The sequence below is a fragment of the Manacus candei genome, unplaced genomic scaffold, assembly GCF_025592945.1.
Source record: "Manacus candei isolate 608988 ecotype Guabito, Panama unplaced genomic scaffold, ASM2559294v1 h1tg000024l, whole genome shotgun sequence".
Lineage (NCBI taxonomy): Eukaryota > Metazoa > Chordata > Aves > Passeriformes > Pipridae > Manacus > Manacus candei.
The window spans coordinates 5,657,813-5,683,347 of record NW_026138072.1 but is presented as its reverse complement, the minus strand read 5'-3'; the positions used below and the strand labels follow the sequence as shown (position 1 = coordinate 5,683,347).

The window sequence follows — 25,535 nt, the reverse complement described above, 5'->3', positions numbered from 1 at the left end:
TTATGGATTGCAAAGGACTTACTAAAGGACAGTTTCATCTGATGGTATTCATCCATGGACTCAAATTTAAATGTAGTTACTTATATTCATATTAATCAAAATTACTTATATGATCAACCAGACAAAGATTTCTGAAACTAGAAATGGTATTGCTCTACAGATTCAGACCTGGAACAGCAATATGGAGTGGTTTTCAGATCCAAAGCTTTGAATGAGCCAGAATGGAAAACAACAAAAGGCTTTGCATAATTCACATCAATTATAATCATCTTCACTTGAATTGAAAATGAGGCTCTTGGTGTCTTAAATGGAAAAAAAAAAAGAATCACAGGGAGCAGAGGGAGCTAACTGTCTATTGGGAAAAAGGAATCCCAGGGCAAAGTGGGCTTCAGCCAGAAGATCCTATAGGACCTTAAGAAACTAGGCAAGGGCACTGTGCTTTCCTCTGACTTGCCTAAACAGCCGTTACATTAAAAGATTACTTTCAGAAATCCTGCTTTCTTCAGATTTTTCCTGCCTGGCCTGTGGGACTTGGGAAGTATCCAAAGACAACTTTCTGTTCTACTTCAAACTCAGCATGACCATGGACAAGCTCTTTAGGGCCATAGTCAGACCACTTGCTTTCAGTACAAACCTTTGGTTTTGCAACTGCTGTGGCATCAAGGTTTAAGAGCGTGCCACTCAGCAATTCAGAACACTGTTTTTACAAGACTGGAAGATCCAGGTTCTGGTGGCACCAGTGGAGGAAGTGTTTATAGTGAAGTGGACTTACATGAGCCAGTATGAATGTAGCCCCTCTTCATTCTTTTGCTTTGGCCTCCCAGATGTTGAATAGATGGCCAGTAGTTTTTTACCTCACTGGTTTCCTGTAAAATTAAAGACTTTAAAAGAATATGGAGCACTGAGGCATTGCAAGAGAGGAGGTTATATAAATGTAATCTAATTATATAAGCCTCTTCGGATAAATTGCACTTTCATTTCCATAGCCTTCTGCTACATGCTTGTTGTTTATTTGTGCTGTTAGTGGTTGTAAAGAATAGATGTTATTTGAGATGATGAATCCCAGTCTTACTTTCTTTTCTCAGTGAAGAATTTTGTTTGGGTCATGCAAACTGCAGAGTCACATTGATTCAATCCAAAATTGCACACACTGAATGCTTCTAAACACTGAGGCCAGTTTTCTGAATTTCAAAATTTCTTTACTATAGCATTTCCCTCCTTGACATTTCCAGGATCCACTGGGACCTATTGCTAGCATCTAACTCAAAGTTCGTTGTCACTCTACAGGAAATGACAACAGACACTGGATGGAAGGACCAAATTGGCATTATCACCAATACATTGTTTAAAACTATTCCTGGGCATCGTGCTGTTCTTTAGGTTTAACCAAATAGTTAACTGTAATAATTAAGTGTTAATTTATTCTGAACCAAAAGCACTGTATTCTAAGCAGGTTCTCACTGTTCCAAGCGATCAATTACATTGTTCTGTTGTTTCCTTTAGAAACCACTGAGAGACAACAGGGTTTCATGTGGAAAATATTACTGTCTTTCCTGTGCAAGGAAATCTTGAGCTGTGAGTATTATGCATTTTATTATTTTAATAGATTCCATTAATCAGATAGATGAAGATTAAACCAAAAATGTCACTGTGTACTCCTCTAAATGAATGTGACTTTTGCTGGTTTTTTTGAAGATTGATGTAGAAAAAAACTTAAGAATGTTCTACCAGATGTGTCTGCAAAGGACCATTTATAGCTATAGATGCCAGTAGGACTGAATTAATGAGTAAGTTTGTCACATGCACAACACACATTTAGGCACTAATTTTAGAAATGAGGCCAGTATATTAGGACAAAAGAATGAAAGAGCTTTGCTTTATTAGAGTTATTACAGCTAACTAAATGGAGTAGGCTATGTTACTCAAAAATCTCTCTGTGCTTCAGATAAATAACTGTTAACCAGACACCCTTCTAAAACAGATCCTGTTCTAGCCAGACTATTAAGCTGAGCCATGAACAGTAAGACATACCCAATAGTGAATGCAATCCATCCTTACTTCTAGAACCTCTGCTTTATTTCGCTACCTTATGCAACTGTCTGTTTGCCTTGATCCTGGCTACTCAGCTGTGCTGCAGGGACTCACACCAGCCCAGAGGTCTGGAGTGAAACACAGTGGTGTGTCAGCATTGGATGCTCACCTGTGTGATATGCCAGATTACTAGTAACCGAAGGAAATAGTAATTTAGATCTATGATTTTTCTGCATATATTAGTGAGAACAGAATAGCTAATCAGGTTTGCAGAGGATTTCTGAATGGTTTATGCATGAAGCTTTGGACCAAGGGCCAAATCCTTGTTCAGTCAATTTTCTGCATACATTTTGAAAAGTGCTGGCAATTACTATTTGGACATACTCCCATATGCTTTCTATCTCCAGCTGAGGACAACTTCTGGACACAGCTTTTTGGGAATACCTTAGGGCATTAAGCTAAATATTCTGGTAAAAGTTACAAGTAAAAAATCAAAAGTCTGAGTTCCTACTCTGTTTCACCTTGGGCAGTTCATAACAATTCTGTTCAGCATAAGTAAAGCATAAACTGATTTTAATTCTTTACTTTCATACTTGTATGCAGCCTTCCTTCCACAGGCTAGCATGACAAGACTGATGAACTATTTTAATTTTCTAATCGAAGGCAACTGTCCTGGCTACCCTCTCACACCTTTGCAATATTCTATATTCCCACATGTGGGAAGAAGCTGATGGGTGAGAGTCAGGTGTATCATCTTTATGACACACATGGATTGCTTCATTTCTAGGCAAACACATCTAATCCACTTTCTGCCCTTTTGTGCTGCTGTATGAGTGTGAGCAGAAAGGAGTATGAACAGCGTCAGATCCAAAAAAAAAAGCAGATGGCCTTTCAAGTCAATGGTGCAAATACTAATTATCTTTAAGAGTCCTGTCTGCCTAGCAGAACCAGCAGAACCAGTCACATTAAACACAGGCATAGCAGTATTAAAGTAGGATGGAATAACAATTATTTCTCTGAGACCAGAATTGTCATATCAATAGAAGAATTAGGAAAAACAGTAGAAAGTTGAAAGAACATAGCCTCAGTTTGCTGTTCAGTTATGGGGCAGTCTTACCAGGATAACAGAATGAAACCTGGCAAGGTCTAGCCTTGCAGAAAGCAGTGGCTACAGAGGCCACAGCTTTTCACACTTATCAAATCTAAATTCTGCCCTGTTGTGTCGTAGATGCAGTGCTGTCTAGCATTTAATATTGCACACAGTGCCTCTTTGCATCTATCCTGTCCCTGTTCCAGCTTTTTTCTCCACTGTCCCGTTCCTTGTAATTTAAAATGTTTGTCTACATTGTATGCCATTTGATTGTTTAAAATAAAAGTGGATCTGGGTATTTTCAAGGAAAAACTTCCATCCAGTCCATTTATTCTGGCAGTAAAATAAGACTGAGACAACTGGAGATTTAATTACCTTTAAAGTTCTTGTAAAGAAAACACTTCCTTATTAAGTAACAAATACAGGTGTAATTAAGTCTGTTCTGAAATTAAGTAGGAATTAACAGCTGTTCTGATTTCTGTCTGCATACACAGGCCTGAGAAGCCATTTGAGGTTCTCCCTTACCCGGTGCTGTATGCATGCATGGAGCCGCCTGGAGGCAGCATTCACACAGCTTGCTACAGGCCTGTCTTTGGAGAGTACACTTTGCTGGGGTTTCATCATACAGAAAAAAGCTACGAAGAAATTACATAGTAAGAAATATGATTTTTAAAAAGCCTTTTTCTTCAAAGGACACATCTTTGATTTTCCATGGAGCTGTAATGCTGTGATGCTCCTGAGAAGTGCTTTGTTGCAGAAATGTTTGTAGGAAGAGCCAGCAGGATCTTCCAGCATACTAGCTGACATAATTCATACAAACATGCAAGCTTTTCTTCATGGGGCTGAAGAACACTGTTGCTTGACCTAAATTATTGTAGAGTCTTTTTATTCTTGTTTTTTTCTTGGATGAAACTGACCTATTTTTTGTTTGTTTGTTTGATTGATTGATTAGAAATAAAAATTGATGATGGAATTTCCCTCCCACATTACATTTGTCACTTCATCTCTCTCTTCAATTGCACCGAAACAATGACATGCAAATGTTTGCAAATGAATGCTGCAAAACACTTTTGAACCACCCAGAGACAACTTGTAATGCTTGTAAAGCTTCGTTTGATGGGTGTTTGCTGTTGCTTTGTTAATTGTCAGATAAGAGTCATGCTTCTACCTTCCAAACATACATTTCTCAACCTGCTTTGAAATTAATTTCATAGCAACTACTGTCCACCATTATTGCATCAATCCTATTATACAAATTTGTTTTTCTGTTCAGATATTCAACTTTACTGGACACAGAAGCTCTGAGGTGAACTTGACCAAAATATATGGGAAGTCCATCTGCAGATTCCTAATGTTGGGATGTAATTGATTGCTATCTGTCTCAGGAGTTGTACATATAGAGGTATAGTATACACCATTAACAAAATTTAGTATCATGATTCCATAAAATTTATGACAAATACCATCTCTCTCAATAAAGTGGAACATAAAGGAAAGGTAGTGAAGAATTTTGTAGCAAAGCAAGTTGCTGAAATAATATATTTTATGATAATATTCTCCCCATCCTATTACAATGGTGTCTATACTTAATGCAGGATTAAATGAGATTAGTTTATATTCAATATTTCATGAATTCCATGGAGTAGAACAACATAGATATATGAATCCACTTCTTTTGATGTTTAGATTTTAAAAATGTCACTGAACCTGCCACTGTGAGTATAAGAAGGCAGAGTCACAAACTGCTTTAGGAAGAAATTTTGGTACCTGAGGATGTCAGATTTGGTAGGATTTTTAGAAAACTTTCTCTTCAAAAGAACAAGGGAAAAAAGTTATGTTTTCTGTAAATTTTGTTACTCCCAAATTTCCCTCTTTACAATAACCCTCTCCTTGCATTCCTGTGGTTTACAAATAATCAGGCCAACACCTGAGATTACACAGAGGGTCCTGACATTCAGCCTTATGAGTAAAGATTTATTCTTTAGATAGCAAAGACTTTGGGTTTTCACTTCTGGATCTTCACTTCTGCTTGCAGGTAAAAAAAGCATAGAGATAGGAAGAGATGTGATGGAGGTGATCTCTGGATTTATGATGAACTATAGACTCAGAGGCCGCAGGGAAAGGATGAATGAACAAGGTCTGTTCGATTGAGAGAGAAACAAGGAATGTATGTAAATCTTCAAATGTATGAAAGACTTCAGCAAAGATAAGGTGAAGAAATTCTTCATGTCTCCAATGAGCTGAAAAGAAATAATGGTTTTAAATTCCATCAAGGAATATTCAAATTAGGAAAAATGTGTTAAGAATAGTGAAGTAACCAGACTGCCTGGCACTGGCATGGAAGCTCCATCATTAGATATATTTCCAAACAGGTCTTAGGGTACCAAATACAGGAGCTAACCTTCTAAAGCCCCGTTCACTTCCTATCTAAGTTTTCAGATAGGCTTTCTAAGGAAACAAATTTCCTAGGACTGTGCTGTCAGCCTGTCTTATTTCTTTAACAAGTCACATAATTAACCATTAGAGGATGGTGAAGGGCCTTGAGGGGAAGCCGTATGAGGAGAGACTGAGGTCACTTGGTCTGTTCAGCCTGGAGAAGAGGAGACTGAGGGGAGACCTCACTGCAGTTACAACTTGCTTGTAAAGGGAAGAGAAGGGGCAGGCACTGATCTCTTCTTTATGGGGACCAGTCACAGAACCTGAGGGAATGGCCCGGAGTTATGTCAGGGGAGGTTTGGGTTGGATATTAGAAAAGAGGTTCTTCACCCAGAGGGTAGTTGGGCACTGGAACAGGCTCCCCAGGGAAGTGGTCACAGCACCAAGCCTGACAGAGTTCAAGAAGTGTTTGGATAATATTCTTGGACATGTGGTGTGACTCTTGGGAATGGTCCTTTGCAGGTCTAAGGGTTGGACTCAATGACCCTTCTGGCTCCCTTCCAGCTCACCATATTCTGTGATTCCGTGAAAGCTGTGATTCTGTGAAGCACCCTGACAGCTTGTTTTTATCCCGTTGTCAATTTCTGGATAAGCCCAGCCTGTGATATGAATTAAACAGGGAATGTATAGCTTCCTCCTTGGGTCACATCTCATTTTTAATGTCTTCAAATCATTTCTACATAATTTTCATCATTCTTAGCATGTTAAAATTCATCCTTTTCAAACTGGGTATCTAAACATTCAAAAATCTTATCATCTTAATACCAGGTTCTTCAATATTCTGTGTTGTGAAGTCATTCACTTCAATACAAATTTTTGCATGTTTTGATGGTTTCAAAAAAATCAGCCCTAGCTACTTATATAGTTAGTGTGTGATGGTCAAGCTGCATTTTTATGCCACAAATCCCTAAATTGGTAATGATTCTTCAAAACATTTCTTTACCAATTGTAGCCTGTATTTTAAGCCACTTTATCACACATATATCTTTAATGCTGTGTGCATTCTGGTGATGATGAAAGATCTGGCCTTTCTGTTTTACAGATTTTACATTATTCCACTTTCTGCAGAGGTAATGCCCAGATGCATTTAGAAAGGAAAGGAGTTTAATGTAGTGCATATATACTTAGATGGATGCTTTCCAAATAATCTACATTTTAAAATATCTGCTTTCTTGATTTGTCTGCTTTTGGCTTTCAGGCAAAATTTCCAGCTAGTATTTCAATCTGTTACAAGCCTGCAGAAGGGAGATGGCTTTTTCTAAAATCTCTCTGCCATTAACATTCTGAAAAGAATACCTGAAGTTCCCCATTGAAGTTTTGTATATTTGTTTCCTGAACTGTAGAATACCAGCGTGGACAGAAATAATGAAATAAGCTTATACATAAAACATAGTTGAACTAAAGCTTTCAACTCTAACTTTGAGAATGGGATTTTCATGAAGGCCTTAATATAGAATGACTGAGAATTGCATTCTAGAGAGAAATCTAAGTTGTGTGGTATTTCACAAAAATAAACTATGGAAATGTGTCCTTTATGGGTTCCAAGTACAGTGGTACCCTTTCTATGAAAAACCTTCTCAACAAAATCAGTGTACAAATGTTCATGGGTTTTCTTAACTTAAGCAGATTGATATTTCCTAAAAGGGTTTTTCATTTGTTACAGCTAAGATTGTAGAATGAATCAATCAGCCTTTTTTTTTTTTTTTAAGTAATGGCATGTACTACTACTCATATAAACAGGAGTTATATTTTACAAGCCTTCAGGTTTTTTGCTATTTTGAGATAACCCACATATTTAAAATGAGATTTCCAGAGATCAGATGCGTCATTTGAAAATTAGTTTTTTACTGGAGGTGTGTTGTTCTGTTTCAGCTCTCATGATTTAAGGTATGAAGATAATACAAAACTACTCCATCATGTTATTTTTAATTTATTCGACTTTTTTTTTAATTGCAGAGTAATTTCTTAAGACTTTTAGTCTCCAGAAGAGGAAATCTTGTGTACATAGTACCTTGAGACAAAAGCAGTGAGTTATTTACATGTAATTTTCCTTTCCTAAAAGTTCTTTTAACCTTTCTCCCTGCATATAAGAAATTTCTGCAAGATCTCATTCTCCTTATGTTTTGATTGCTATTACAAGATGTATTTTTAATTTTCCTTTTATTCTTTTGAAATCAAAGAAGTGTTACAAATAATCGTGTGTCTGAAGTATTGGCAGCCTGTGTGTCCTTGCAGTAGTCCTCAACAAATCTTGAGGTCTGAGAAAGCTCCTACATAGTCCCGAACTGAAAACAGACTTGGGAGTTGAAGTCTGTTGATACCTTACTTAGAGATGGCTTTTTCCCTTTGCACATGTGAGTTGAGCCAATTACTACTTTCGAGGTATTTATGTGCCTACCCAATTAATGGCACCTAGCTAACCGAAACTCAATTATTATGAGAATCCAAACTTACTTTTGACTATGTATTCTCTAAACTATTTGTCCAGAGAAAGATTTTATTATCAAAGTTTGACATATTTACTCTATAATCATATTCTTTCTGCATTTTGTCTCTTTCATTACATTTTAAGTGATAAATCAGTAGGGTACTTGTCTGATTTTCTTGTGAAACATGAAATGGTCTGTAGATTAATCATTCTAACATTTACACAACTTCAGTGGATTAGATCTTCTGTTTCTGGAAGAGCTCCTTCAGCTGTTGTTCAGTCGTTGCTTCTTTCTGTTGCATCAGCTCCCTGGCTCCTTTGGTCACTCCCCAGCCATCTGGCTTTGACATAGAAGGACAATATGGCCTTCCTGAAGCAGGCTTCAGGTTATCCCAGTATTCTTTTCTTGCCCTAAGGAAAGAAAAGGAAATTCAGGGTTTTTTTTTCTCAGCACCTCACAATACTGAAGGAAATGTGGCCTAAATGACCATTGCAAAGGGTCATCTAACTATATTCAAATACAGAGGAATGAAAGCATGCAATAAAATGATACATGCTTAAAAAGTATCTTTAAGGTATTCTTTCCACCCTTGAAAGGAATACTGTAAGCCACTCACCATTAGAAGCTGATCTACAGTACCCTGTCAGTTTTTCATCTTCACTTGCATGAATTATTTCACAAATTACTTTCATAAGAGCTCCTCTAGTGCTCCTTCACCCATTTCCCTGCTCCAAGATCAGCTTTAATTCTTTAAAATTATTAACACATAGAATGTTTACAGTGATATTTAGACCTCCATATGAGTTAAGCCAGTCTGCTGCCTTGAGCAATATAAGCCTTTGCTTATATTGGTGTTGGTGTGCTTTCCGGGTCAGATATACACACCTTGCTCTGACCCAGGGTTTGGTATGCATGCTCAGGTTACTGCCCCAGCTACCATGCTTCTCAGAAGCTTCTGGCAAAAATCCTCTTTCAGGAGCCAGCTCCTCAGCTATTGCTCGGATGTGATATGGCTCAAATCCACAGCAGCCTCCAATGAAACGAATTCCTAAGTCATAGGCCTTTCTTGCATATTTTTGAATGTCCCATCTGGTTACAATTCTTGGCTCCAGACCTGCAAAGACAGTCATATCTTAAGTTTCCACCATGGTCCATTTCAACAGAGTTTTTGTAAGAAATCATGTTGTTGAAACACTTGCACTCTGTTAGCTAAAGTGATTGTAGATGTAGATGTACCTGTTTGAACTGTCTCACCTAGAATTAATGATGCAAACTTTCAGAAGTCTAGCCTTCTGATTGTGCTGTGTTCTGCTGACCTGTGCTTGTTAGCATTTTTGGCCTTGCAAAACAGTACATAGTATCTTCTGAGATTGATCGCATGCTTACCGTTCTGACAGAGTTCTTAGCTGAAGTTTTGGAGTACTTTCAATGTTATGGCTATGTTTCCTAATTAACAAGCAATATCTGGGAAATCTGATTACCACAAACTAATCTGTGAAAGGAGAAGGTATCAGTCTATCTGAATAGGAATAAGCCTGGTCATTATTCCTCAAGAATGCTTATTACATTTTTTTCCATGATCAGCTAACAGCAGCCAATTGTTTCAGCTGGGATCTGTAGCTATTTCTTAGCCCATTCCTTAGTTAGAATCCCAGTCATAAGCATCTTGCTGCCTTAAACCATGTCATTGCTTGTGGAAAGTTCTGTGTGTAGTTAAGTTAGGATGCAATCTTTAGTTTGAACCCTTCTCTCTGTTGCAGGTTGTGGTGAGCAGAGTGACAGGATAACAGAGCTGAGGGGAAGAATGTGGAAGGAGACGAATAGAAAGTGAAAAGATAAAGGAAAAGCACACCTCAAAGGGTAGGAGGCACGAGAGCAGCATAACTGGAAAGAAAAGACCAGGGACTGAAGAAGAAACTTTAAGGAATAAAAATATGGGAATGAAAGAATAAAAATCCTCCCACTCCTTAATGCACATCTGCAGGAGAGGAACCATCGCAGTTATCACGCAAGCCTGTGCACTGTCTGTGCACTTGAACACTCCACTGGGCAAAGAAGCTGTCGGAAGGTAGTAAGGCTCCAGCAATACAGTAGAGAGGTAGGATTCTTCTCCCTATATCCTCTCCCAAAAATGCCTAAAATGCAAGAAGATGATACAAAGCAGATCCATTCTAAGTCCACTGTGTAGTTAAGAAATGGGTTCAGAAATTAAAAAGCAGAAGGAAGAAAATTAAATATTCTTAAACAGAAAATTATTGGTGTTAGAGGGAAAGACTGGACAAAGGAAAAGTAGGTGGTCTTAATATCACAAGGAAAACTTAGGTTAAGCTATCTTAGAAAGCTGTTCAAATAAAAAAAAGCTTGTGTACAATGCTGCAGAGCTGACAAAAAGCATCAGAAGGAAAAATAAATGATTTCCTTGTCTCTCATATATCATGAAAAGACTAGTGCAAAATTTATACAAATGATCAACGGTAAGAATGCATCATTGTGCACTCAATTTATACCGGTATAAGCAACAAAACTCCAGGGGAACAGTATAGAGTGTCTCCCTGTCTCCTCCACCACCCTGTCACAATCCATGTGACCTGATGAGATGCATCTGAGGGTCCCGAGGGAACTGTCAGATGAAGTGGCTAAGCCACTAACTGTCATATGTGAAAACTCATGACAGTCTAGTGAAGTTCCCAGTGACTGGAGTAAGGGAAACATAACCCTCATTTAAAAAAAAGGAAAACCCAGAGAACTACAGATGGGTCAGTCTCACCTCAGTACCCAGCAAGACCATGAATCAAATCCCATGGAAACTATGTTAAGGCACATGAAAAATGAGGATCTGATTGGTGGCTGCCAATGTGGCTTCACTGAGGGCAAATCCTGCCTGACAAATTTGGCCTGCTACGATGGGGTTACAGTGTTGGTGGAGAAGGGAAGAGCGACTGATATCACCTTCCTTGACTTCTGCAAAATATTTGATACTGTCCCACACCAAATGCTTTTCTCTAAAATGGAAAGACACCTTCCCAAAATTGACTAACATTCTGTTTTCCATGTCTGTCAATTCATTTATTTTCTTGGCTTTATTCAGAATTAAATATCTATAACTTAACTTTATGTTAAAATTTATAGTAAAAAGAGATTTAAACTTTCATCAGTTTTTGAGGAAAAGTTTGTAACCTGTTCCTAGATTTGCCCCCTCTATATATCTACTTTTGAGATAATTGGGTGCTTTCACTGCTTTCGCTGGGACATTTCTTTCTAAAATATTGTCCTTATTTAATTGGTGACATTTCAGAGAAATTCTAGTAACACAGAAGGGAAAACACAGGAAAATGGATAAAGTTCTACAGAAAAATAAATACTGCTGGCATCTAGATGCTGGAGTTTGCCAATACAACATGGCTAATGTTTTCCTAGATACTGAGATATTGTTGGCCCGTACAGAGGTTATGTACTCTTCAGATATCTAAATACCTCTTTGTCCATATTGCCTTTCACAAAAAACAGTTAATTTGGTCAGGTTAACAATGATTTACCAAACAGCTTATCTGCTATCAAGTGACTCGTTGCTACTTCTGGGTACTGAAAACATTCACAAAATGAGTATTCACCAATTAGTCACGAAATTTCTGAATGCTGAGATCTCATACAGATTGCTTAAAACATAGAATCCAAGAGTGAATCTTTCAGTTCACTTGATTGCTTACTGCATCTGTTCGATCTTTTTTTGCTTGCAATCAGAGGAGTTATATGAAGGAATGAATAGGATAAATGGTTCCTAACACTTTTAAACATCTCAGAATATTTTCAGAACTCAGACATGTTATTACCATTTAATGAAATGCCTCAAGCTCACTATTCTCTTTCCGTCATTTATGTAAAGAAAGGAATTTAAAGAAAAAACAGTGAACTTCCTAAAAATCACATCCATCTCTTAATTTTTTTCTACAAACTCAAGTTGTGAATGTTTAATACCATACAGTTTGATCTTGAAAAGAAAGGTGTACGTTATCTGAAAATGAAAGAATTTTTCTAATCAACCTTAAAATGTGTAAACTGATTCTGTCTTTATGTTAAAGGGATCCTTTGCACCGCAGGGGAAAATAAGCCTAAATACACAAGCCTTATATACACAAAAATGGCTGAATCTTTCAGTTTTTGTAGAGTTTCTCCTGAGCATAGTTGTAAAGCCTCCAAACTGCCAATTTGTTAGCAACATTGAAGTCCCCTTTCTGGTTTCTCTCTAGTCTCACTAAAATTACACAGTAACACTCACAAGACTGAACTATTATGCAATAATCATGCGCCTTTATCCAGTTCTGCATATGCATTGTACATTTAAGTCCCTAAACAGGTATACATAGGCCTTGTGGGACAGTAAGTGTTTTTTTGAGTATTTGCTTTTGTTCATTTCTTTGGACTGTTTATAGCTGTTCTGAACATGATTCTATTGCACTGGGAAGAAGTAAGTTTTTAAGTGAGTTTAGATTGTGGTATTTTAACTATTTTCATCGTAATTTCACTTTCAGTCACATGCTGCGATACTAGTGAAGCATTGTCACTATGTGGATGATCTTTAATCCAATACTATACTGTAATCTGTCTGGAAAATGCCAGAAGGTAACTGGGACTCATCCTATTGTATAGAAGGACACTTTGCAGCTTCAGCTTTACTAAAAGCTGGGAAAAAAAACAAACAAAAGAGGAACATACAATAAAACAAAACCACAAATAACCAAACAAACATACAACAACAAAAATACCCTTGTCTTACCAAAGGGAAATTCTGGGAGATCAATAAAACCCTGCTTTCCACAATCAGGTGTATGGAAAGCAAGTGGTTGGGACATCAGGTGGGCTTTCAGTTTAGCAGCCTGCAAGCCCTCTTTCATCAGTTTCACAGTTTCCAGGCAAGTTTCTGGATCAAAGTGGCAGTTGACTCCAACAATAGAAGCACCTGGGAGGAGGAAAATAACTTCAAGTCACATCTTCACAGAAAGTGGGAAGTGAAAGTTCTGAGCCACAGCAGTCCAGATGCAGTACAGTCCATCTTTACACCAGTGTTATGAAAACAAGGCAGATGTGTTAGAGCTCAGCTCTGCTGAGGTTGATCATTCCATTTGCATCTCAGTTGCACTCCTCTTTATCTTCCTGATGATGAATGACATCTTCCCCCCTTCTACAGCTGCTTTTCTTACCAGTGCTTAATCAGTGAAGTCTGATTATGTACAGCCACACATGCAAATAGTTAGCAGGTTCCTAACACAAGTTCTCCCTTTGGATTTCAACTCTGACTGGAAAGGAAAAGAATAGTTCCAAACAGAACTACTGTACCAATAAACCGCTGTACCATCATTCATCATGCCCCTGATTACTTTCTTCTGCCTTTCCCCTTGTCCTGGGAATGGGCAAAATTATTAATTTTTTTCATCCTCTTAATTCTCTCATCCTGGGTTTGAACTATGCTTCATACATTTCAAAAATACATAAGCAGAAATCAAAGGTGACTTTGGATCCTGCATGTGATTCTAGAATTTAGGGCTGGGTCTGTAATGAAATTTGAGTAGGTTTAGAATTTTTCTGTATTCAGTATCAGCTGTCTGTGGCTATTGCTCCCAGCCATTGCACTCTGATTATCAAGGATTTCATAGCTGCACTTTCATCTGTTTTTACAAGACTGCTTTAGTAAAGTACACATAAAAACTTTACTACAGAATCAAAACTTTTATCAGATATAATTGGGAAGCTACCTACTTCAGGTACACATTCATTTATCTCAATAATTAAGGACATTACTTTGTTCCCTGCTTTTAAAGGGCATATTAAAAGAGATTCTTACCAGCCTTTACCAGCTGGACAGCACATTGTCCAGGGGACACTCCATGCATGTCTCCTTCTGGACCAATGCACATTGTAGCTGCAACTGGCTTTCCAGATTCTTTTAGAACTTCAACTGCCCACACAGCCTCTTCAACATGTTCAAAATACTGAAAGAAATTAAAACTGGACTACTTTAGTTTCTTGGCAATGAAGCATAAATACATTAATCCAGACCCCAAATTCACCAGCAATACGACTTGATTCTTTTCTGATTTATACTAACATAATTCAGTTGAGTTCACTGACCACCCAGCTGAAAAAGGATTTTTAAAAGTCAGTGAGTAAAAGTAAGTTAAACATAATGATAATTTTGTTTCAGAATAAGACTGCCCATACAGGATTTGATTAATCAGGGATTAATCCAAGAACTATTTTAATCTAGAAAAGTCATCTTAGGTTGCTTACCACATATGGGAAGAAATAGGAACTAGTTAAGACCCCATTATTATATCCTCTTTGTACCAGTATAGAATTTCACTTGACTGAGGTAGAAACTTAGGTTTCAAGGTCCTATTCTAGGACACCTGCAGGTGGTGGTGCGCATTTAGAAAAATATCTGATACTACTGGGACAAGAGCACAGCAGAAAATTTTAAAGGAAGAAGCAATATATAGTTGTTCTCCCTAAAGTAAACTAGACATCTTAAAAGTCAACATTGTGCCAGTTGAAGGCAAGTGCTTTTTTTAAAGATTTACCTCTGCAATTAGGAAGTCCACATTCTTCTTCATAAAGACGTCTAGTTGTTTTTGAAAGACTGCTTTAACCTCTGTTTTATTCTTGCAGCTTAAGTATGATGGTGTTTGACTGACCCCTCCAGCCACCAAAGCATCACCTTCATTAGCCACTTCTCTTGCAATGTCACAAGCAGCTTCATTCACTTTCTGGCACTGTGTGAATATAGATTATGTCAATTTTACCTGGTCAGTGATACACATATAATTTCAGAGCAAAAAAAAGGACAAAAAGAGTCAAAAGCCATATCTTTTTCATATTCTTTTATAATTTAAATGGGTTGTTAAATAATATTGATTAGGAAGATAAAATTCTTTAAGAAAAATAACAAACACTAGGAAAAAAATTCTTGCCACTTCTAAGTTATCGTGTTATCAAATACTACAAAAAACACATTACCTTTAATACATTTTGCACAAATATTCTGTAAAAAGTGAGAATTTGGTGTGAAATGGAATTTTCTTTGCCTCTCAGAAAATGAGTTAGCTACCTTTAAGTGTGTGCTTTTATTCTGACATTTGTGGATGGAAAACAAAATATATGGTAATTTCAATTGATTTTTTTAAAATGTATTTTTGTGTTTTGATAATTTAAAAAAAATCAGATATAGTATTCATACTATTCATATATATTCATATATTCATACTATTCATACTATTCATACTATTTAAGGCATTTTTTAAAAAGATATTATTAATTATTTGATGTTAAAGTTACCAATTTAAGAATAATAGAGGGAAACTTATCAGTATTTGTGATTAATTAATCACTTAAGCTGAAAGACAGATTCCCTCTATAGGTAAATTAGGATGACCAGAACAGCTTTGGAAAAAGAGGTTAAGCGGGGGAAAAAGAATTGGAGAAAATCTATCCCATTGTTTGGGATAGATAACAAGTACTGATTATAGCAGGTTTCTCTGCAGTCCATGGACTACTTAGAATCTACACAGTCTTCTTTCAGCTCAAGTTTTCCATGGCTGTCTTAAAAGATGTAGCTGATTTTTAGGTCTATTGCTGCCAGATTGTCTTCCCTTGTGCTCAGGAACATGTTCAGGAACTCGGGGTGGTGGAGCCATAAACCACTTAAATCCGGAAAGAACCCGCTCCTTGAACTGGCAGGAAATCAATTTTGAGAGGTTTGCTGCAATGGATTCCCAATACCAGGTGCTCTCCAGCCCTTACAATTTTGCATGGCAGCAAGAATTGCAGCATGGCTTGTTCCAGAGGTACTGTGTTTCTGGACTACCACTTCAGATATTTCAATGTGGCATCTATTGAATGTAAAGATACAGCATTTCAGATAAATTTGGTCATGATGTTTTGTTATGACCTCAGTTAAACCTGAAGTGTTTCCCTAGTGTCCAGATTGTGCTAATTTCTGACTGAGGCTATCAAGATATAAAGATATTCCTTCTTCCCTGTGTCCTGGGGAATTTTCTCTGTTTTGTAGAAGTTAAAATGTACAACAGGACCAAAGGGAAAGGATCAGAGAAACCCCTCGGTGGCAGCTATTCTACTCTCAAAGGAGCTATCTAGAAATGCTTGTGCCAGAAATCTCACTGGACCTTGGGCCTGCATCTAGTGAATACACCCAACGTCCTACAGCTCCTTTTTGCAGGAGGTAAGAAAACACCAGCATGGTAGTTCTGCTGATGTAACAGATTATCCTTACATGGGACAAGAGGAATATTGACCACAGTGTATAGCTTGGATTTTTTTAGTTGTTACTTTATTGAAGGTAAAAAACATTTTGTTCTAATTAGCCACTCATTATTTGCTAGGATTCTTCACCATTTTTGGAGCTGATTATTCATTTATCTGGATGTTAAAGCATTTCTTTTTTTTTTCCCCCACTAGTTTTGCCTTTTGTGCATTTAGTCCTCCCTATAGTCTTTGCATCAAAACTCCAGTAAACCAATCTCCTCAGATGGGAAAAAACACAATGTGGGCATTCTCTTTACTCTCTTCATCCTTGACCTATTTTATTTGGGGGGGGGGGTTGTGTATTTTGGGGTTTGTTTGTTTTTTGCTAGGCTGGTGAGGTTTTTGTTGGTGTGTTTTGTGAGGGGTTTTTTTTGGTTGGTTGGTTTTGTTGTTGTGTTTGGGATTTTTTTGTCCTTGTCTTTCTTGCTAAAATTGTTATGACAAACTGTGAAAGTACTTGATAATCTCTCTACTAAACCTTTTGAAATTAAAAAATTCATTTCATATCACCATCAAAACTGTTTTACTCACAGTTATTTTCTCAGCAACATAATTGCCCCTGTTCTCTAGTTTGTCCTCACTGGCGTAAAAGGTGAATGTCTGCAGAACATTGGATCCAGCTCTGAGGAATTCCCGGTGAAGCTGACGAACTGCAAAACAAGAGTCAAAGAAGAGATGTCTGGTACACTTATTACTGTGTTACCCCAAAATCAAATGTTTATTGTTGTAATGTTACTGTAAAATAAGTGATACTGTGTTTACTAGAAGAGCCATTATGAGAACGCAGAAGCAGTACCCCAGTTTGCGCAGAACTTCTTTCTACTCACTCTCAGAACGTTAGGTAGAAAACTTTCTCCTTAATTTTTCTTTGCTAAGAATGACTGAAGATTTCTATTTAATTAGCAGATTCAGCTTTGCCTGCCACCTTGCCTATCTTCTACTTTGTGCAGTCCTTCAGACTTCCCAGTTATAAAGATGCACAGTGATTTAGGAAGGGAAAGCAGACATATAACAGAAGAACATGAAAGCAACAAGGAATACCAGACAAAAAGATCATCAAATGAAACAGCTGCATTTTCTTAGCTTCTAGACTATGAAGAAGAAAACAGAAGAAACTATTAGGGCAACAAATTAAGGGACAAGAGGATATTTATACAGAAGAATACGGTGTTTTATTACTTCCCTTATTTTGTATTTTTGAGTTTTCTCCCTGACAAAACTCTAAAAGAGTCTAGTCAGCCAAAACCAAAGCTCTGCTTTGCTAAATACACCCTTAATTAAAAGATACTTCCTTGCTCCAGAAAAGTGACTCACAACACAAAGTTAATTCTTCTCATATGTCTGCAGATGATCATTTTACTACGGAGACAACATTTTCTTTAAAGGAAAGGTTGCCATTACTTTTAATGGACAAATTTCCTACATTAGGACTTCTGGAGTAGGCTCTGCAATGATAGTTTGTGCCTTCCTGGCTGTAAGCAGTACACTGTGATTGCCACAGCAGGAGCAGAACTGGAACTGTCAATTGATTTTATATGTATATCCACAGAATAAGAATTATAATAATGTCTAGAACACCACTGATCACATAAAACAGAGGTAAATGCTTGACAGCTTATACCAAATATAGGAATAATTTATTCCCTAGATACTGTACACAAGATACTTACTTTCCACATGCACAAGAAAACTGCAGTTTCTGTGGCAGATGTTTAGTAAAGGTTTCCCAAAGACCTGATTTATCATAACTCATTGTCTACGGACAGTCTGAGTCATTAAGAAAATGCGCGAATTTGTCATGAGTATAAAATTACTCCCTTCTGCTGCAACAAACACCGTTTTCCACACCAGAAAAGCTCAAATTAGCAGTTTGAGTTGCAAGAATCAACTTGCATACATGCAGGCATGTTTGCTTTCACTGAAGGATCAATGAAAGTAGTAGTGTCCTTGCTTTTCGCTAGTAGTACAGTATTTAATTTCTAATTACAGCCTTGTAATTACCCCACTGTGATTTAACACAGTCCTCCTTTTCTCAGCAGTCACAAAGATCTTTTCAGGAACATAGGTTACAGTAGAGCTACATTTCAAAAAGTCCCTGAGAGTTGGTTAGAGCCTGGTGCTAGTAATGCCAAGGTTGTGGTTTCAATCCCTGTGGGGGCCATTCATTTAAGGGTTGGACTTGATGATCTTTGTGGGCCCCCTCCAAGTCAGAATATTCTGTGATACTGTGAAAAGCCCCTGGAATCTGCATGAACTGGTGGGATCAAATTTCATTCTTACACTTTAACAAAGAGACAAAGATTCATAATTCAGGGAGTATTCTTTTCCCTACACCATTACAATAGGCTACTGATCCCAAATATAAGGGCTGTCTCTGTATGTTTCTAGTGCTCTGTAATTTCTGTTTCTATTCCCCTCAGTGAGAAAGCATTGATGAAAAACAGTCAGGAAATGGGGAAAGGAAAAAAAAATCTACAAATATTTTCATAAATTGTCTATGATATTCAATAGTAGACCAGATTTGTTTACCCCCCCATGGTTGGTGGTCTTTAAATATGGTTCTAGCATTCCTAGAAGATTGCCTGGTATTTGTGTGAATAAGGATGGTGACATAAGTATGCAAATGAAACACAATCTAACACATGGGATTAAGGAACTTCATACCCCAAAATATCAGATATGTGAACAGGAGGCTCTTGAATGGGTCTACATTTTCAGGGAAAAAATGAGCCTGAATCTTATTTAACCCCAGGCAGATAGTTTTTTACCAGGGGAATGAATGCACTGTTGTTGGTATCAAACCCACAGCATGATGCACTATCAAAACCACAAACCACTCGGTAATTTACTTGTGTGACTTCCAGCATGCTAGTGAAACTGTGTTTCCCTCCAGCATTTGAGAATGGGGCTAATAGCCACATATGAGACTAAACCATTGTTAATAATCTGATGCATTTTAGAAGTCAGGTGTATAACATATAACACTAAGTTTTAATTTCATTCTGCCGTGAGTTGGATATTCCATAAAAGACAGATTTAGGCTAACAAGAGATAGGGGCAATAAGCACTACCTGATCTGTCTCAGAAGAAATATTTAGATCTCATTTCTAAACTTGTCAGTTTGGTGAAACTCCTCTCCAGTAGTACAGATAATGGCCTTAAACTCACTTTTTTTAAATTTGGTTTGTTTTTTTTTAATCCCCTGCTGCATTCTCAGAACCTCCCACCTTTTCCTTCTTTCCTTATAAAAACAAGCTCTGGTAGTTTGTACGGTTTTTACATCCACTGGCTCAGCCAGTTGCTCCTTGTGTTCTTTACACCTGCTTTCAAAGTAACATGACCCTTGGGCATGCAGAAGCAAAAAAGGAGAGGAGGCAGCCCCCCGCCCTGCACAAAAATCAGTGAATACATTTCCACTGAAGAGTGTATTTATAAATAGCCTGTAAGAGACATGTGGAGAGGGTCAAGGGCTTTTGAGGTGCAAAATAACAAGCAAAGGGGAAATAAAGAGCATGGGATAAGTGCTATGAGTTGTAAGTTGGAACGTGCAGAGGCAGACAAAGGTAGAGGTGGAAACAAACAGAAAGAGAGATAATGGAATTCTCTTTGGGATGAGCAAAGAGAGTCAGCAGATTAGGTCATCAATCCTTAAACCTTTACTGGAGCTCTGCACTATCTAAAGCTATCCATAACCCTAAATTAGGCATGCTACACATAAGTGACACTTGAAGCCTCAGAGGAATTAGATTGAATGAATAGGTAAGGTGTACAAAGCAATGCAACAGGGAGAGCTAAGAATCCCTCCTTCCCCTCTCTTCCTTCTTCCCATGTGTAGATGGAAAAGACTAATTTGGAAAGGCAAACACAGAACAAAGAAAATTTTTTCCCCCAGGATATTCTGAATTGGCTTGTGGGATTAACTGCACATCATATTATTAGTGCAAATGCTCTCCTGTAATGAAGCATACATAAATAGTTAATAGCATCTGCTTCTGCACTATTTATGCTAAACACTATAATCTTTATGCTGTAAGGCGTGGAATAGTTGTTCATTTTTTTCTCCATCCACTTTAAGAGTGTTACTCCATTATCTGTTTATTGCAATTTTTAGGTTCTTTTGAGGTCTATCATTCCCCATTTCATAGTGGAGCCAGAAACATTAAATACTCCCATTACGATGTTTATTAAAAACTGTTATTTCTCTGAAAGAATAAAAAAACTATTTTAGTTTATAAATATGTAAGAGTCCTAGAATGACTAAAACAAAACAAAACAGATGGTTAACTGCAGAATTCTTTTTCCTGAGATGTTATAAATCATAAGCTTTAAATGATTAGCTCTAGGACAGACTGGACAAATTCATGACTGAGAAATCACCTAATGTTATTAAACACAAATGTAACCACATCTGCAATAAAAAGTCCCTGAGATGCAAATTATTGAAGACTGGGAGAGCATTTTGAAGATGTATCACTACATGTTTGCACTATTCATATAAGAATATGAATATAAACCCCAGTCAACTGCTTTTGGCTAGTGTTAGAGCAAGTAAAAGGGCTAAGATGGGCAGTTCCTATGCTGTTCTTAACAATGTCATTACACAGTGTCAGGGAACACTCCTATTTGAAAACCTACTATGAGTTCCTGTATAGTTATTATTGAGCCAACCATGTTTACATTCACTACAGGGATACTACTTCCTAGTAAAACTGACCTGCTTCTGGGTGTTCTACAGTTGCTTCAGGAGTCCAAGGCCCAGCTTTTACATATCCCCTCTTTTCAAGAGCAAAGACAAATCCTCCATCTCCAATCACAATTTCTCCAGCATCCAAGCGCTCTAGAATACCCTGAAGAAAGCAGGAGGAAATATTAACAATTACTGTGCTTCAGTTTTGTGGCCTTCCTTTGTCTTTGTTGCCATTTTCTGTATTTGCAAAGCAGACATAAATACCTGCAGGCTACCAGAAATACTTCTGCTGTAATAGTAAAAAGTAATAAATTTCCTTTTGAAATTATCTTTAAAGAATGGTATATGTGCTCTTTTGCAGCATAAGGCTTTAATATGTACACATTTATTATGTCTTTTCATTAGTGAGTTGTACCGTATTTCAGAGATACAGTCCCCAGAACTGGAAGTCAATGGTCCAATTTCATTCCCATGAAAGTAAAACAGCGTCTCAAATTCTTCTGTAAAATATATGCAAAACTTCTTAAAATGAAACACTAGTATCACTAATCTCTTTATTAGCCCATTTGTCTTTTAGCTACAAATGCCACCTTCATAGGGCCTTACCACAAATAACTTGTGACACCAGATGGCACAACAGGCATCACAGAAAAGTAATCATGCAACATTTTCCTTCCAAACAAGACACATCTCAAAAGCTGGCCTGCAGTTTCTGACAGTCTTTTTAAGGCCTGGGTTTGCTTATCCAGATTTACAAAGTTAAAGAAAATCCTGTTTTGTTTTTCACAGCCCTGAAATGTTTTAAGATGCCAAATTAAAAACCTTACAGCATCCTGTGATTACTCTTGCTTCTGCCTTCAATTCCATGCTAGTGCAAGGAAAGAGGCAATTTTTTTTTTTTTTGTAAAATTGAAAAACATGAGAACATATATTAGTTTCACCTGAAATATATTACTTTTTTTATTCCTTTCATTGCTTCATTGGCTTGTTCAAAATTTCTAAAAAGTACATTGCTGTCAGAATAGGGTTTATTTCTGCTATCGGATTGCAACCATAGTTCTATTTATTTAAAGAAGTGGATGAATGATTGAAGACTACATACACAAGGTAGTGAGTATAGGAAAAGAATTTATCAAAGGTAAGACTGCAATTTCTCTCCATAGTTTTCTTGACAGCACACTGGCCTTTCAATGGATGAACTTTGAGGGAGTAGGAAAAATAAAAGCCTCATGGACGTAGAGTTGAGTGTGATTTTCATGCTGAGTGGAAGGCTTTTCCTTCAACCTTCAGCCTTCAACCTTTAGTAGATTTTTTTTTTTGATACTTTGTCCTTCATTAATATAATTATCTTATTATACCATACCTCCAGCAAAGACAAACATTTATGACATCTCAGCCCTGCCCTTTAGGCAGGGTGTGAGTATGCCTTTGCAAGCAGAAGGAACAGTATGCCAGTGTGCCAGTTTCAGTACCAAGCACAGCAGTGTAAGGCTCTTTGGAGCCTACCAAGCCTCAGAGGGTCACCAGTTTTGGCTGAGGCACTGACATTGCAGCAAGATGGCAGGACTTCTCTGTGTAGTGCTGCTATGCAGAGATTGGCCAAGTGTTGGCTTGCAAACCTCTGCATCAGATTCCATTGCACACTGTGGACTTGCCAAAATATTGACCTGATTAAAGCTTTATTATGAAGTGTGCAAGTTTTTATCTTTATTTCAGCAGAAACAGGCAAAAGAATTTTAATGTAAGTGCCAGGAGGCTTTGTAAAGATTGTGCTTGCAATAAACTAACTTGCAGTTGTAACCAAATGCCTCAAATGGGGTGAGAGAAAGGTACCCAAGTGATCACTGTTTGAGCCCTGCTTCCCCTGCCTGCCAAAGTATCTTTTGTAGATGGAGTTTGCTTCAGAAATTTAATATCCAGAGAACAGGTATGCAGAAAAAAAAACATACAAGCAGCCTCAGTTGTTGCTTGTTAACTGAACATCAAGTAATAGACACATATTGATACCACATATAGGTATTATATTTATTATTATATTATATATGTACTTAAATGCAGTTCACCAGATTTTTTTAACAAGTCACGGGATTTAACAACAGTTTTTCTTCACAGTCCTAGTTTTTTTAAACTGCATTTTAAAATAATCTTCACTTTTGACACACAGAAGCAACATAAGCCATGTTTGAATAGACCATGGCATCTTAATATATTGTGATACATGAAACCTAGCATCAGAGCAGCAGAGATAAATTCAAAGCACAAAATACCTAATAAAAACTTACTTTGTCAGTTCATATTGGATTAAAACTTTTTGCAAAGTTTATTATGGGTCTGACATCTTCTCTTCACACCATTTTTGCTTTATATACTGTGTAAAATACCATTGGTTCAATGAGCGTATAGCTAGCTGAATTTCAGGGTCAATATTGTTTTGTTCTGCCCCAGAGACTTACGGTTGTGTGCTCATGTCTGATCCAGATCAAAACCGTACTGACAGGTGATCTGGTACTACACAAATCTGGTATTAAATTACAAGAAACAGCACTTGTAAAAAGCTAATCAAGGTTTTTTTGAGCCATCTTTTCACTGTTTCACTTTGCTCCTACGAATGAAGTTGCAGCACATGGTCCATCTATTCACGGAAAGAGTGAATATGAAGATATTCCCTCAACCACCTTTAGGAATGTAACTGAACTGTGTAAGTGAAGAACCTGCTTGGTCTATCTATAACCTACCTTTTCCTTGGTGGAGAGAAAAAGAATCTCAAAACAACTATTCAGATCTTAAGTAAGCCCTCTAGAGAAGTCCATTGCCTGTAGGGGGAACTTACGAAAGTTTCCTTCTGCTAGGTGTTGAAGTTAGGTGGTAAGAGTATATGCCAAAATATAAAAAGCAGAAAAAATACCCCCCAACCTTGCTCCTTTGCAACTGATCTACCTGAAAGACCTAGAGCTCATAGACTTCTTCCTGTATCTTTCTGTTCTCTTACTCTGGACTTACACGCTACACATAAAAATGCGCAAAACCAGTTCTGAGTAAGGTGTGCCCTACTAATGGCAATTGTGTCCTTCCAAATAAAAGATGGATACATGATTCTGCTGACCTTCCCAAGCAGCAGTGCAGGGTAGCAGTATGGGTAAATGTCAGAGAGTTTGATTTAGAAGCTCATGGCTTTGCCTTAATGGCCTGAATGGCTGATGCCTGGATAACTTTTTATACTGGCTTCTTTCTTCAGTTAATGAGGGAGCAAAGGGCATAGATACATAGGAATTTGGGTGGATATTACAAATACTGTTGGTATCCAGTCATATTAATCAAGAGAAGAGCAATTTGGGGCTTTTAAATAGAGCAGGCAGGATGCTGAAGACAGAAATCAAATTCAATGACAATTTATCCTTACAATTTTCATAATTTTAATTTGCAGTGTGTTGTGAGTCCTGCTTAATTTGCATATCAAATACTATTAGGTAAAATGGTCTCGAACTCTGTTGCTCCAGTCTATGTGTTCAGAGCAACAAAAACTCTGTGAGCTGCTACAGAGTTAATTCAATCTAATTTATCTCATAATGATGTCCAAATGTCTTTGACGGCTCCATGCTGAACACTTACAATAATTATCATGGCTTTATTTTAGGTTCTCGCAAGATCACCTTACCTGCAGAGATACCGAGTACCTTACTGGTAGGTAACCGGTGCAGTTCGCGGGTCATGGCGCTCTAGCAGCAGCTCCCCTCGGGAGCCTACGGGCAGGACCCCCCGGAGGCTAGAGGGGCGGCCGGGAGCTCTGCCCTGAGCTGTCGCCAGACTCGCGGTGCGGGGCTACCCTCCCGCACCGCCCGGTCCCGCCGGGGCAGCGTCCGCCCCGCGGCGGGCGCCGGAGGGGAGTGCGGCGGGGATATCACTCCCGTGCCCATGGGGAGCAGCGCCCGGGGCTGGGTGGGGAGAGAGGCAGGAGAATTACCCTTTTGCCCTGTTTCGCGGTCTTCCCGATCGGCAGCATCTTCCTCGTCCAGGGACGCCGGCTACCCGCGAACCCCCGACGGCTCGGCGCGAAGATCAGCCCGACGAGTCCTCCGGCCACGCTTTTATAGCCCCGGGAGGGGGCGGGCGCTGGGGGCAGAGCTGCGGGCGACACCCCCTGCCCGGTCCGGCCCCTGACCCCGCCGGGCGCCCTGGCACGGCCGGGGCTGTCCCGCTCCTCCCTCCGCCGCCCCCCCCGGCTCGAGTTCGAGAGGCGCCCGGTGCCCCCCGGGCTGCCCCTGCGGCCAAGGGGAGGTCCGGCACCCTCCTCCGGGAGGGCTGGGCTCGGCGGGACAGGGGCGGGACGGGACGGGTCGCCGCGGGGAGCGGTGCGGGGCAGCGTTTCCCGTCACTGGCTGTGTGCGGGATGAGCGCGGTGCTGCGGGGAGCCCTGCGACGGCTGCAGCCCCCGCGCCGGCCCAGCCCCCTCGGCGCGGCGGCCCTGAGGCCCCTCGGCACCCAGGGGTGGTGAGTGCGGGCGGGGGGCGGGCGGGGGGCGGGCGCGGCCGCACAGTCCGCGCGTGGT

At 38.7% G+C, this 25,535-nt stretch overlaps 2 protein-coding genes and 1 long non-coding RNA gene across 3 annotated transcripts in view; 2 read left to right on the top strand and 1 right to left on the bottom strand.

Annotated features, from left to right (window-relative positions):
• The first annotated feature begins 1,393 nt into the window (after positions 1–1,393).
• LOC127471350 (uncharacterized) lies at positions 1,394–5,254 on the top strand. Its single transcript, XR_007904631.1, has 4 exons — positions 1,394–1,575; positions 3,616–3,774; positions 4,395–4,523; positions 5,157–5,254. It is a non-coding gene; the product is annotated as an uncharacterized LOC127471350 (long non-coding RNA).
• Positions 5,255–7,471: 2,217 nt separating this feature from the next.
• On the bottom strand, positions 7,472–25,079 carry LOC127471340 (betaine--homocysteine S-methyltransferase 1). Its single transcript, XM_051788110.1, has 8 exons — positions 24,951–25,079; positions 21,017–21,149; positions 16,834–16,952; positions 14,562–14,753; positions 13,826–13,973; positions 12,761–12,943; positions 8,872–9,100; positions 7,472–8,396 (listed from the first exon to the last, which is right to left on the bottom strand). Exons 1-8 carry the CDS (start codon positions 24,987–24,989, stop codon positions 8,222–8,224), a joined length of 1,218 nt encoding a protein of 405 aa, XP_051644070.1. The 5' UTR covers positions 24,990–25,079; the 3' UTR covers positions 7,472–8,221.
• A 115-nt stretch (positions 25,080–25,194) lies between these two features.
• DMGDH (dimethylglycine dehydrogenase) overlaps positions 25,195–25,535 on the top strand; it is a 39,368-nt gene continuing 39,027 nt past the window's right edge. The window contains exon 1 of the mRNA XM_051788099.1: positions 25,195–25,477. Within this exon, the coding sequence (XP_051644059.1) occupies positions 25,377–25,477 (101 nt within the window). The 5' untranslated portion in view covers positions 25,195–25,376. The remainder of the gene's footprint in view (positions 25,478–25,535) is intronic.